Source organism: Monodelphis domestica, chromosome 1, assembly GCF_027887165.1.
Source record: "Monodelphis domestica isolate mMonDom1 chromosome 1, mMonDom1.pri, whole genome shotgun sequence".
NCBI lineage: Eukaryota > Metazoa > Chordata > Mammalia > Didelphimorphia > Didelphidae > Monodelphis > Monodelphis domestica.
This window is the reverse complement of record NC_077227.1, coordinates 338,836,694-338,850,949: the sequence shown is the minus strand read 5'-3', so window position 1 is coordinate 338,850,949 and position 14,256 is coordinate 338,836,694. Positions and strand designations below refer to the sequence as shown.

At 32.6% G+C, this 14,256-nt stretch overlaps 1 protein-coding gene across 15 annotated transcripts in view; it reads right to left on the bottom strand.

Annotated features, from left to right (window-relative positions):
* ANKHD1 (ankyrin repeat and KH domain containing 1) overlaps positions 1–14,256 on the bottom strand; it is a 124,715-nt gene that overhangs the window by 56,345 nt on the left and 54,114 nt on the right. For 10 of the 15 annotated variants that reach the window (XM_056793453.1, XM_056824341.1, XM_056825068.1 and 7 more), the window contains exons 11-15: positions 9,761–9,820; positions 4,242–4,329; positions 2,505–2,632; positions 2,144–2,287; positions 1,024–1,126 (exon numbers count right to left, since the gene is read on the bottom strand). In XM_056793453.1, the coding sequence (XP_056649431.1) occupies positions 1,024–1,126; positions 2,144–2,287; positions 2,505–2,632; positions 4,242–4,329; positions 9,761–9,820 (523 nt within the window). The remainder of the gene's footprint in view (positions 1–1,023; positions 1,127–2,143; positions 2,288–2,504; positions 2,633–4,241; positions 4,330–9,760; positions 9,821–14,256) is intronic. The other 5 variants (XM_056825910.1, XM_007473282.3, XM_007473280.3 and 2 more) reach the window with 1 other exon arrangement.

Sequence of the window (14,256 nt, the reverse complement as noted above, 5' to 3'; positions counted from 1 at the left end):
TTTTGTAGTTTGAAGTATCTTAAAATGTTACCACTTTTCCCTATTTCAGAAAAGACTCATGACATTTGAAATGTTTTACTGATGCTTTTTTTTTTTACATTACTGTTGCCTTCCAACGAGACTCCCCAAAAGAACCTTCTCTTATAACAAGTAAGTACAGTCAACATATTTACAGATAAATATTGGAAAGTCTAAATTTATACATATGGAGCAAAATGCTACAGAAAACAAATAAATGTTATACCCCATAAGTATGTGTCCCTTAAATATTTTACAGAACTTTACCTCTTGATATTTAATTGGACTTGTATATCTATTTTCCCATAGTAAAACTTCTAGATTTACATTAAAGGAGGTTACATCATTATTTCATATCTTGGAAAAAAGTAATCGCAAATTTCTCATTTGCAAGTGAATTCGTATTAAGAAATGTTAAAATATTAAAAATGTGCAAAATCAATAGTGCATTTTTCTTTCATCATTTTACATATGTGATTAATCAAAAAATTACAGGTAGAAAAAATACTGAATAAATAATCAATCAAGCATAGTTTAACTTACTTATACTTTATATCCAACTAAGTTTGGCAGTTACATACTAGACAAAATTACTTTTCCTGGCACTGTGTCCCTCCTCTCCACCCCCATTCATTCTACTACTTTTCTTCATTTTTTTTTGTCCCAAGGGTGAGGGTAACTTCATTAATGGAGGAAATGAAGAGGGAACTCCTAATATCAATGCCGAAATGCAAATTGTTCTGCAACTTAAAAGAGTATTAGAGAGTTCCATGGGTCACTGAAAAATCAAATGATTTGCCAAGTCACACAGCCAATATGTAACAGAAGTAGGACTACAATTCCAGGTCTTCTAGATACCTAGACACGTTCTCTATTTACCACATTAAGCGGATTCTTAATTGCTGAATAGCAATGGAAATTAAAGCATTATCTGAGTTTCTTATAGTTCATCAGTAAGTTATATGAAATTTTTTTTTATTTTGGAGAAAAATTTCAAATACTAACCTTTCTGCACTCCCAAGAGTGTTGGGGAGCTATCTTGAGGAGCTCTGTCAGGTTCTTGGGGAGGTACAACCATGGCAAGTGCATGCACTGGTACACGTGGAACCTAAAAAGTCAACTCAGAAAAAAACTTATCTCAGTTTGGATAACAGAGAACAATTACACTCAAGAATCTTTCTTCACTTTAGGTTCATTTCATATATTAAATTTAAAAAATTTCCTTAAGAAGCTAACCCCAAAGATGAATGATTCCTTAGAATATTTTATCAGCATATATTATCCTTATTCCTCTATGGGCTTCATATACCACAAAGCAAACTAACTCCCCACATATGTGCTCTGACTGGCTCAACTTTCAGTTAGGATCATGTCAAGATATGCATTGCTTAACTTACCCATGGTCAATTTCTACCTAGGTTAACTTGAAATATTTTCTCATTTTTGATATTTAAGTGTTAAAAAAAAATTTGTATAAAAAGGATCCATTAATTTCTGTATATTCCTTTCCACTTTGTGGAATAGCCCTTAACACCTACTGGGAATTATTTTAATGGAGTTTCTAGTACAACTAATCAAGATAATTGCACTTAATAGATGGGCAAATGTGGACATCACCTGGATAACTAATATTTCTGAATGAAAAATGTATTTAAAAGTTGTCTACATGTTCTGGCTGTTAATGAAAAAAAGTTTCCTTCCTAGCAGCTTGGCTTTAGGTGCAATCAAATTGTTGATACAAATCAGGAAAACTGACTTCAATACGACAAGTTCTCCTCAAATTAAGAAAACACTTGTCATTGTCTTTGAGGTGATTCTCAGTATAAAGATTTTCTCTACCATTTATATTTTCCCCCAAAGAATTTTTTAAAAGAAAAAAAGCTATTTCAGTTAATTAAAAAAAGACTGAGAAAACAAACAAAACTATAGCAGCCCGTTTCAAATATCATTTTACTCAGGAAGTATTTAGAAAGAACTAGAGTAATATTCTTCCTATTTGCCATAGACTAAGACACTGGATTGTATATATTTCAACACAACAAGAAAAAACACATTCTTTATGATCAAAATCAACTAAATTTTAAGAATGTTTATATTCTCAATTAAATTTCATTTTATAATTTACCTGAGATTGATCCTGAGAAGGTGGGGTAAGCTGAGACATGTCTGTGGCAGGAACTGAGAGAATGTTGTTTGGATAATCAAGCAAATAAGAAACAACATTGGTATGACCACCTTTTGCAGCTTCAATGAGCATTGTTGAGCCATCCTAAGAAGAAAATTACCATCAAAATTAACTTAGTATGTGTATTTAAGCCCAAACCTGAAAGTTACAGAATCAAGGATTAATGAAATTACTGCTTCGTATTTGACATTTCAGAATCATAGTCTTTAGAAACAGGACTTCAATTCTACAAGAATTTATTAAGCACTTGCATTTCTAGTACTGAGTAGAGCAGAATCCATATAAATATAAAACAGAATACCTTTAGTCGGTGAGTAGGGTCAGCCCCATGGGCCAGCAATAGTTCAACAACTGCCAGATGGCCTCCTGCACATGCCAGTGATACTACTGTGTGGTCATTATTAGCTGTAGCTCTATTCACATTAGCACCTGTGTGAATAAAGAAGCAAATATGAATTTCTGCAGTAAAATCACAAAGTTTAAAAACATAAATCAGGAGAGCTCAAAGAAAACAACATTCATAAAACTGAAAATATCCATGGCCAAAAATTTGTTAAAATGCATTAGAATACATCAATCCCATACACATCAACATGGCATCTTGGTTTGGAGTTCTCAAAATAACTGGTAAACATTTTTAGGCTACTGCTAAATGATACATATTTAATTAAGCCTCAGAAGCAAGTTATAATAGGGAGCAAGCAATAAGAATTATAGCAGTAAGAATAGAAAAAAATTAAAGAGCAAATGATTTTCAATATAACTTTCTACACATCCTAGATTAAAATGCTCACAAGAAAATTGGAATATTGGTTTTTTACTTTTTAAGTAATGGCAATAATAAAAACAATATTCTTATGCTTCTAAATGTAAGCATGCCAATTTCATACCTTACGATATGGCAAAAAAGTATTAACTGGTCAGGCAATGATATTCTGACTAGAACATTGTGTTTTTATTTTATATGAAAAGATTACAGTAATTTTAAGGATAAGAAATTTGTTGCCTCCCAGAATCTAGAGACTGAACTCCTTGTGGAAGATGCCATGGAGAGGCCCGTGAAGATCCTAAGCAAACTGGATGTGCAGAATTGAACTTTGGAGGGGCTAAATTCATTTGTTTTGTTAAAAAGCATTTGTTTTATATATATTTTGTTACGCAAAAGGGACTGCCCCCTAATTGGTTTTATTCTTGTTTCCCTTTTGTTTCATTATCCTCAGGTTGTTGTATTTTCCCCTTGCAAGGACGTATTTATCTTTAGTCTGTTGTGATCCATTGGGGGTCTCCCAAAGGATCACAGGGGGATAATTTTGTGGGTTTTAGAGTGTTGTGGCCCGGAACTGCAACTCACCCTCCAGGGTGCCTCAGGGGTCCCTCCCTACTACGTCCTGGTGTGGAACTGGTCTATATAAGGATCAATTCTGTGCCTAGGAGGGACTTGGAATCAAACTTGATTCAAAGTTGGAGAGTTGGGAAACTCAGTTTAGTTTTTCTTTAATAAAGTTAAAAAAAAAAAAGGATCAAAAGGGTAGAGTTTTTTCTTTTAGCATCTTCAACATCAATCCCTTAGGTACACATGCACAAGATACTATTTTTACTAGTTATTAAATACAGTTATTCTTACTAAGTAAATTCCATTATTAGCGGTAAAATTTAGAAGTTGTTCTAGAACAAGGCTACAAACAACTTTATCCCACTCTTCATAACTACAGCAGGCACATAGGCAGAGCTACTTTGGATCTCATCAGTAGTTGTTTTCTTCAATGAAGAGCCACATAGATAATTTTGCTTAACTCAAAATTCTTTGTGGTAGGACAATGGAACTTTTATAGACCTATGTTACTAAACCTTATAGACGGAGGTTCTTAAAACTGACACAAAATTCTCATGCAAATTGTATAAATTTAGCTATATTTACTTTAAAAAAAGACTAAATATAGGTAAAATTTAAGAATCTTAAAACTATATTACAGACAATAAATTATCTTGATACCAGAGCAGAAGTCACAAATACCTTGTAGAATTTTATAACAATTACCTTTGCTAATAAGAAATTGTACAGTACACAAATGACCAGCTCTGGCAGCTTTCATTAAAGGAGTTCTCCCACCTTCAGATTCATGCTCCTGTTATAATAAAAAGAATCATGTATCAGTGAGAGCTAATCAAAAGTCTTCATTAAATATATAGTATCTGTTTAAATTTTCTAAGTATAGAGAAATATATCAAGTATATAGCCAGATCTTTAAGCAAAATGTATTTTTTAAGTCATCTGGCAGTTACCCTACCTGATTCTCCCTCATCCCAGAAAACAAAAAGAAGTAAATGAAGTACAAAGTAGAAGACATAGTATAACATTTTAACAGAAACCTCAACTTTACATATCAAGAAATAATCATATAGGGGTAATATTCATGTTCCAAATGATCAAAAAAATCCATCCAATTAACTCCAACTTATAATAATTAAAGGAACATTAATCTTATGAGGTAATTAGAGGCCTGAATTTTGCAAAAGTTCATGTTTTTTCTACCAGTCAACTGCAAGAGATGAACAAGTAGAATAAATTATGAAGAGATAGAGAAAGAAAAAGAATATATGTCCCAACAAATAATGTTTTTTTTTAAAAGAAAGCAATACCTGAGAAACCAGTCTAGTAATAGAAAGAAAAGATTGATTTTGATAACATGGCCCAAATGAAAAAAATCTTCAAATCTTATTACAGAAGATAAAATTTCAATGAAGATGAGCTCACTCTAACTTAATATAATGATGAGGAAAACTTCGGAAGAAGTGGAAATGTCTCTATCAAGGTCTTATTACATGCATACACAGGCAATGATATCTAGAATCTAGGTGATTTCCATAAAAAAATGATGATCAGTCCCTACATTTTCTTACTCTTCAATTTACTTAGAAATCAAGACAAATTTGGTGGTCCTTTTCTGAACCTGAACTGAATTTTCTGACTCTGAAATTCAAACTTTCAGATACTAGAATCTTTCCATAAAGAGAGTAGCAGGAGGTAGCTAGGTGGCTCAGTGGCTATAGAGACAGGCCTAAAGATGGGCGGTCCTAGATTCAAATCTGCTCTCAGACAAATCACTTAACTCAATTGCCTAGTTCTAATTACACTTCTGCCCTGGAACAATACATAGTACTGATTCCAATACAGAAGGTAAAGGTTTTTTAAAAAGATAAGTAGTAATATTTGTTAGATGGCAATCACTTCAATTTTGAGATAAATTTTGCTAGATCAAAAAACACAACATGGAAGTTATCAAATATTTATTTCACCTCTTATTTTGTACTTAACACAGGTATTTAACATTTCTTAAGTTTTCAGGACAGTCAGAGGTTTTTGTTTTCTTTTATTTGACCATGTATCTGAATTAAGAGAAATCTATAGCAATAAAGCATCTCTTTCTGATCTGGCAGTTAGCAAGCTAATAGTGAAAACAAAATGTAAGATGTGAAACCTGAAACATTTAAAACTGGACTTACAATTATATTCTAATTTTTGAAGGTTGTAACATAACTATATGTTAATTCTTATCTTCTCATTAAAAAAATGTATTGACTTCATCTAGCTGCTAAAGTACACTATACAATTTATAGTTATTTAAATTATTCATAAAAATGAGTACAAGAATTATGGACAATTTCAAATATAAATGTTTTTACTTTGGAACATTCTTTTGTTCTTATATTTTAATATGGGTATATCTAATGTCCTAAAATTAATTTGAAATAAAAAAATGCAGCCACATTTTGGAGACTTAGGCCTAGAAAGCTGTCTAGTTTTCTCAGCCTTACCCTCGATACATTGAAACCTATTTTCATGCTCTTCATAATAGCTTTTTTTCCCCCCAACAGTAAAAAAGCTTCATTGCTAAACCTACCTTGAGTTTAATGATTTGGCTTTTCACTTTCTACTAGATAAATATATGAGTATGAGAAGTCAATAAAACAAAAATCAAAGTAGTCACATATGAAAGAAGACTTCTTCTATAGATGACTGTGTATGACACTGAATTAATACTTTTTCTCAATGGTGGACCCAAACCCAGGAGGCAAATAAACCTGCTGAGACTATATATATATATATGCAGTTACTAAATATGGCACACATAAAATGGTACTGTAGGACTTGGGGTAGCTATATGATTCAATGGATAGAAGTGTCGGGTCTGGAGTCAGGAAGATCAGAGTTCAAAATGGGTCTCAGTAATTTAGTTGCTGTGTGACTTAGGGCATGTCATTTAACCCCCGTTTGCCTTAATTCACTGGAGAAGGAAATGGTAAACCACTCCAGTATCTTTGCCAAGAAAACCCCATGGACAATATGATCCATCAGGTCAAGAAGATTTGGACATAACTAAACAACAAGAGTTGGACATAACTAAACAACAAGAGTTAAGACTTAAAAGGTAAAAGTAACAAATCCCAAGATACTAATTATTAGGATTAAAAATTGGTCATTCTTCAACTATATGTTTCTTTCCTCAAGTTTCTAGAGGAACAATATGATTGCATTTGAGAAATCTTGGGTCATGAAGATGTTGCTACTTTGCCTAAAATGTGTCCATGGATTAATATAATTTTAAAATTCAGGCTGCCTATATTTTGTAAGATTCAATATTTTCCAAAAGTTTCATACACTTGATCTAGGCAGATCCTTAATATCTAATAGGGTTAAGTTGCATATGGTTAATTTGAATATTTAGTTCACTAGCTAGTCAATATTTTTTCCTAATTATAATTTTGGTTACATAAAACTTGTAAAGATTTTGCATAAACAAAACCAATGTTGCTAAAACTGGAAGGAAACAGGAAACTAGGGCAAAATGTTTGCAGCAAGTATCTCTGATAAAAGTAATTCCTCAAATGAGGAATTGAGTCAAAATGATAAGGACAAGAACCAATTTCCAATTGATAATTGGTAAAAAGATATAAACAGGTAGTTTTTAGAGGAAGAAATCAAAGCTATCAAGTTAAAAAAAAGAGGAAAAAATGCTTTAAATCCTTATTAGAGAAATGTAAATTAAAATAACTGAGGTACCAATCAGACTGGCTAACATGACAGAAAGGGAAACTAATAAATGCTGAAGGAGATGTGAGAAAATAGGTATACAAACACACAGACTGTTGGAGGAACTATGGCCTAGTATGGGGTACAATCTGGTTTAGCAATACCTTTACTAGGTCTATACTCTAAAGACAGATATAGGGAAATATCTGTCTATACATCAATCTACTTATTTCGAAAAGACTCTGGAAACTGCAGCAATGTCCATCAAATGGGGGATGGTTGAACAACTTATGATATATGAATGTGATGGAATACTATGTGATATTAAAAAAATGATGAAGGGGATGGTTTCAGAAAAACTTGTTAAGACTTACATGAACTGATAAAAAGTGAAATGAGCAGAGCCAGGACAAAAATAGATACAACAACAGCAACAATGTAAAGATAATCAACTCTGAAAGACATAGTAACTCTGAAAAATAAAATAATCCACGCAATTCCAAGGAACTCATGCTAAAAAATGCCATCTACCTTCAGACAAAGTCCTGACGGACTTGGAGTACAGTTTGAAGCCTATTTTCCCCCTCTCTTTTTATATATGGAAAAACATTTTGCATGACCCCATATGTACAATGAATATTATATTTCTTGCCTCCTCAATGTGTGTGGGAGGAGTAGAGGCAGGGAGAGAATTTGGAACAGAAAATAAAAAACTGAATCAAATCTTTCCCCCAATTAAACTGTTTTAGGAAATAAATCACCTTTGATTCTTTGTTCCTTAATTATAAGTTTGCTTATCGAAAATTTTTGCATGAATATTCATAACCTAAGACTCTCGAAATAGTTAAAAGGCATCAAACTAAAAAAATTCATCTTTAAATAGAATAAAAGGTATAATTCTACCTTAACATAATGGGCAGTTAATAAAAAGTTGTTAAAGTAACAAACAAGGTGAATAATTTACATTACCTTTCAAGTTCTAAATCTAAAATTAGGCTACCGACAGGTTTGACAGGTCTTAATAGATACAATTAGAGATTACATCTTCAGCATGGTTAGGTAAGAAGAGCTTCTTAAAGTACTGATAGATACTTTTACAAAAGTATTTTACCCTAGTGTAACAGGGGTGTGAATGGAAAAATAAATTAAGAAATTTCTGCTTGATTTGCTTAAAAAAAAAAGGCATAATAAAAACAGCTTCCTTAAAACATTAAAATAATACTTGGGAAACAGGTAGGAACTGTTTCTATATGCTAATGATTATATTTAGCACTTAGTTTCTCATAGGCTGAAGGAACAAACAAAAAGCTATCATACACTGGTTCACTATTTAGCCAAAGGGAAAACAGACCAATGAGTATGGTTCCAAGAATTAACAAAAGAGAATTGGTCTCAACAATGATATAGGATGGACCTATGTATATTATAAATAGCTAGTAGAGACCAATTCCAAAATATCTGAATTTCTATTCTCATTAGAAAGATGTTAGGGGACTTTGGAGCCAAAGGGCATCTGTAGGGGCTAGAAAAGAGTCAAACATGATTTAAAATGTTAAGTTTATATATTTTAATAAAATCTTCCACAGTAAAGGTAAAACAGTTTTCTTTCCAAAGAAAGCTAAATCAACTTAAATTCCAAAGCATGATGATAAAATTTAAAAACAGCTGGATCCCGAAGACTAATGAAATGAGTTAACCTAAGGAGAAAAAGATGACTCATTTGTAATGCAGAATTCTTAACTCATACAATGTCAGTCTTAGACACTAATTTCAGGAGATAGCATGATGTAGTCAGAATATAGGCCCTGGAATGAGGAAAGCTTATAATCAGGTCCTGTATCTGCCTAGCAGGTTTGATCCAGAGCAAGTAACTTAACCTTTCAATGCCTAATACAATTCTCTTGCTAACACAAGACTTAAATGGAAGGTGAGCTGCAATTTCTACAACAGGAATTCCCCAAACCTGATGAACTCATAGGTCTAGACCATTCCTTCATCCTTAAAAATGCTTAGAAGATATGTGAAATTTAAGGAAAAAAGTTTTAAACTCAAAGTTTCATATACATCAGGATTGAACAAAGTTAAAATTTTGTTAAACTTTAAAAGTCAGTTTTTTTAAGGTTCATACAAAATCACAATGCTACCAATACATATAAGCTAAAGATTTCTGATGGTGGGTGAACAAAATTAATATCAGTTAAAGTAACAATAAATGTTGAGGCCTCTTTAGTAGAGGAACCTTAATTCTCTCCAAAAAGAACTGCTAAAAATAACAATCTCAATGAGAAAATTCCTACTCCTCAGGGAGATGGGAAGTCTATCTCCTATGAACATTATTATGGGAACATGTATCAGGTGTAGCACTTTTACTGAGATTCTGTTTTCTCCTTTGAAGAAATTTCCTCTGCTACCCATTGGAGTCTTTAACTTCAAGGAAAGAACCCAGGTACACAAAGCCTTGGTTATCTACAAGCATCTATTCCTTATATAGTAGCTTACAAGCATCAAAGGCAGGCCACCCTCACCTGATGCTTGGCCGTCTCTATGCCCTCCAAAATAGTCTTCTTTAAGTCCTCCTGCTTGTCCTGCGGAAGGAAAAAGAAGAACTCACGGATCTTATTCCAAAAAATAAAATCACACCAGGCCATGAAGACTTAGTGATATTTCAGGTGCTCAGCAATAAAACTAAAATCCTTCTCTAAAAAATTCTCATTTCCAGGACTTAAAAGCAGACTGTGATATTTTTAATGGTCCAATGATAACCAGAAAAGAAGCTTTAAGCTAAATCACTAGATATATCTGAAGAAATAAAAGAAGCCATCAAACTAATGCCTTTGCCTCCTAACACAAGAAAAGCTATGGAAGTAAATAAGAGTAACAATATCTTAGGATATCTGGTTGAGTACAGGATGATTTAAAAAACAGATTTGGGGGAGAAGAGTGTTTTGGGGTGGGGTAAGGCATAAGGACACTACTGTGATAGGAGGAAGGCTAAAAAAACTCAACTAGCTTTTACTCATTGCTCAAGCTTTCCAAACTAAAACTAGAGCCACCTTCAAAAGAAGGTTAGCACAAATCTACAGATTCTAATTTATAAGATATGTCACAGAGAATTAAACCTTTCAGACTTTTCTTCTCAAATGAAAAGTCCAATAGTCAGTTTTATGCAGCAGATAAACAGTCTGTGACAAAAATCCCTAACACCAAGCTTAGTAGACTGCATTTACCTAGATGGTTTTCAAGGTCCATTAAATCCCAACTTTGGACATAGAACACATGATAGTACAGAGTATCGGTACAAAGTACCATCTGCTCTCACTACTTTGGGAAAATGTTCAACAGTTAACTAGTAAAATAAGCCTAAGAAAAATCAACAGTCCCATTGAATTCATAGTCCATGATTAACTGAAATGTTCAGGAGATGCTAATTAGTTACAAAGGCCAATAAAACTTGTTAAAAAGACCAAAGTTTCATCACGGATGCAATATGTATAATATTAACTTCCACCAAAATAACAAGTTTTAAATGATAAGTTCTTACGATTATGGTCAACACTACTGGAGAGTCAAAATAGTAAAAAGGTTATCTTTACTTAAATGATGGAAGATCTAAGTGAATTTTATGAAAATAGAAAGAATTAAGAATGAAGTGATTGGGGGTGGAGGGGGGGTAGCTAGGTGGTTCAGTGGATTGAGGGCCAGGTCTAGAGATGGTCCTGGGTGACCTCATACACGTCCTAGCTGTGTTACCATGGGCAAGTCACTTAAGCCCCATTGCCTAGCCCTTACTGCTCTTCTACCTTAGAACCATACACAGTACTGATTCTGAGAGATGGTAAGGGTTTTAAAAAAATATGAATTGATTAATGATTACCATTCATTAGAATTATTACCTAAATGTTTTATACCAGTTCTAAATTTTTAAAAACTTCATTATGAGAAAGAGATACAAACCAGTGAACAAATATATTGTCATATATGTGTATATAGATACATATTATACATATGAACTATATACCTAACTCACAGCCCTCCAGAGCTCTATTTTCTTCCAGATATAAACAACCCTAGAGCAGACGCAATAGGACCAGGAAGAAAGGAGTAATATTACTTTGCATTGCCTTGCATTCTTTCTTTCCTACCACAATTCCCAAGGTAGCAAGCTTCTAGAAGATCTAAGTTTCACCAACTATTCTAACTATGATAACTGCAAAACCAAACTTGTGGGAATAATTCCCTGTAGGGGCAATGGCAAACAAATGAATTTAAAAGAGAAAAGTTTGGGAGTTACCTAGTAAGATAAGAAGGACAGGTTCTAGGATATACCAATTAGTTCCACACTCCCATGCAAACTATCTGCAAGAAGAAATAACTAACATTGAAATGAATGAATATTCCATAAAGGAAAAAGGTTAAGTTAAAATAGATGAAGTCTTATGAGGGAAATGCTATGCCTTCTAGGGTTATTTAGCAGTATCTAGATTCTTGAATTATACCCTGAATTAAGTACTGATATGAAAATAAATGACTAAAGAGATACTTTAAAGGAATAGTGCTGATAATTTTTTGATTAGTTCTTTCACATGTATATAGTACATTCGGCTCAAAACACTCTTAGCTTCAAGTTTTTAAGGATCACTATGGATCTCCTGCCAGCCTGACATCTCAGAATGGCCATTCAGCCAGTAACAAATCTATCTATTGCCTCTAACAATCAGCCCACATTTCTCCATTTTATTCACAAAAATATCATATCTCAAATGCTTTATTAAAACCCAAATATATTGTTTCTACAGTATTTTGCTTATATGCCCACTAAGTCAGTCATTTAAATGCTGAATCATTTAAATGCTAAAATTAATATAGAATGCTGAAAATGAAAGATTTCTACATTTTTCATAAACTACATGGGAAAGAAGTATATTTACCCATGAAAACATTTCAGGGACCCCAGTCAAGAAAATGTGATTGCATAAAAGAGTGACCAGTGTTCAAATTCTAAACTAATTATTAAAAAACTAAGGCCCTAAGGGAGGATTATTCTTGGTTCTCCTTCCAGAGCCTCAATAAGAAATTCCTGAAAGAGCCATTATCTTAAAATGCTTGAATACAAAGTATTAAATCTGAACTAATCCTAATTTTGGGAAAGAAAAAATTTAAACAGTATCAAAATGTACTTTGAAAGCAAAAGATGGTAGAAATTAAAACATAGGCTTAATGGGACTTCTGAAATTCAGTTTGAAAAAGGAAATTTAGTGGAAGGGATTAGATAACAAATATGCAGGGAAATCAAGCATACACTTCTACGCCTTTCATTGAACCAGATTTAAGTGAGTCTTCCAAAAATAAACCTTCATCCTTTCTTCTAAAGCAAATTTCTACAGGTTCTACAATTGGTAATTTTTTAGATGTAAATTTTCTTACATAGGTTTAGATTATCTGGTTGCCTGTGAGCAACAAATACAGAAAACAACTTTGTCCTAAAAAAAGGTAAAGATGTTATCAGGAAAAGGGGGTGGGGGCCCCTTACAACTATAATTTTAACTGTATGTATAAATGGTCAAGATTATAATGCAAAATAACATGGGTAGGCTATCTGGATGGTAGATAAGAGCTTCTCATATAATATTAATGAATATTTTTTTAAAACTGAAGAATTTGTTTAAGGATTACAATCTTATGGGAAGACTTTATAAACTCTAAAACTAGTTCAGAATAAAATTTTAAAATTGTGCAGTTTGGAGATGCTGAGATAGCCTAGAAGTCTTCAGTAATGGCCTCAGTATTTTTCAAATCTTCTACATGATTTTTTCCCCACTTAGTATCATAATGGATGATACTGAAATACACAAAAACGTTACTTATTTTGACCTGCCAGGCATTCTCCTTTTTACTCATTAAAGTTACTATTACCTCCAAAAAACAGTTAATCTATAGGAAGAGGCCCAAATACTAGTATTTTGATTCATTTACTTGAATTTAAAAATAAAAAATTCAGGTAAACCAGCAATTTTCAGTTTTAAGAAATTTCAAAGAAATCTTAGAGTGGATGAGACTGCTGAATTTCTTTTCAAAAGTAAACTCTAAATTATATGAATTGGATCAACTAGAATTAAATACCATTAAAATGTTTTAATTTTATCTTAATAGGAAGCTCAATAAACACAATTTATTTAGATAGTTAAAGATTAGAAATAACCCCCCAAAAGCAAGTTAATACTTAGCTTCTTATAAAGAATCATTTTTTTAAATAAAATTTTCAAAATACTTTTAATAATCTGTTTTTGTCTATTCAGTGTTCAACTAAATTACAAGATATCTTTCACTTACAACCTATATGATGATCTTTAAAAGCTGATATGATCAAAAAAATTCTTCACTCTGTTGCCAAATTTGTGATGGAACATTTTTGAACTACACTAAGCTGATCCAATAGTAAACATTTAGCTGATTACTGGGTCAGTACTCAAAGATAGTTACATAGGCTCTACCAACTTTTGTGCTCTGCAAGCATTGCTTTTGAGTATCCTAAAGTCTCTTCCACTGCACAATCAGAACAGGACTTTAAGTAGATTCAAAATACAACTCAATATTTGAAATTCACATGAATTTCCTGTAGATTATAGTATTAAACAAACCTAAATGTTTAGCTACTGCCAGAACACTTCTCATAAAAATAAAATGCAAACTAATATAAAGGAAAAAAATTCTTCCTCTTTAGGTCTTCCCCACTCCCTTCCTAAAAGAGCTTTCCCAAAAAAGATCATTATGTAATACATGTATAATGCAGCTGACTTGCTTGCCAGCTCTGGGAAGGAGGAGGGAAGAAAGGGAAGGAGACAATTTGGATCATATAACTTTGGAAAACTCACGTGGAAATTTGTTATTCCATGTAATTGATAAAATTATTTTTACAAAAAAAAAGTTCATCATGAATTTCAGCTACATGGCTTTGTTCTAAGAAATTCTTTGAAGCTTAAGTTCAGGCATTCCAGTAGCCACCTCTAGTGAAAAAGGATTG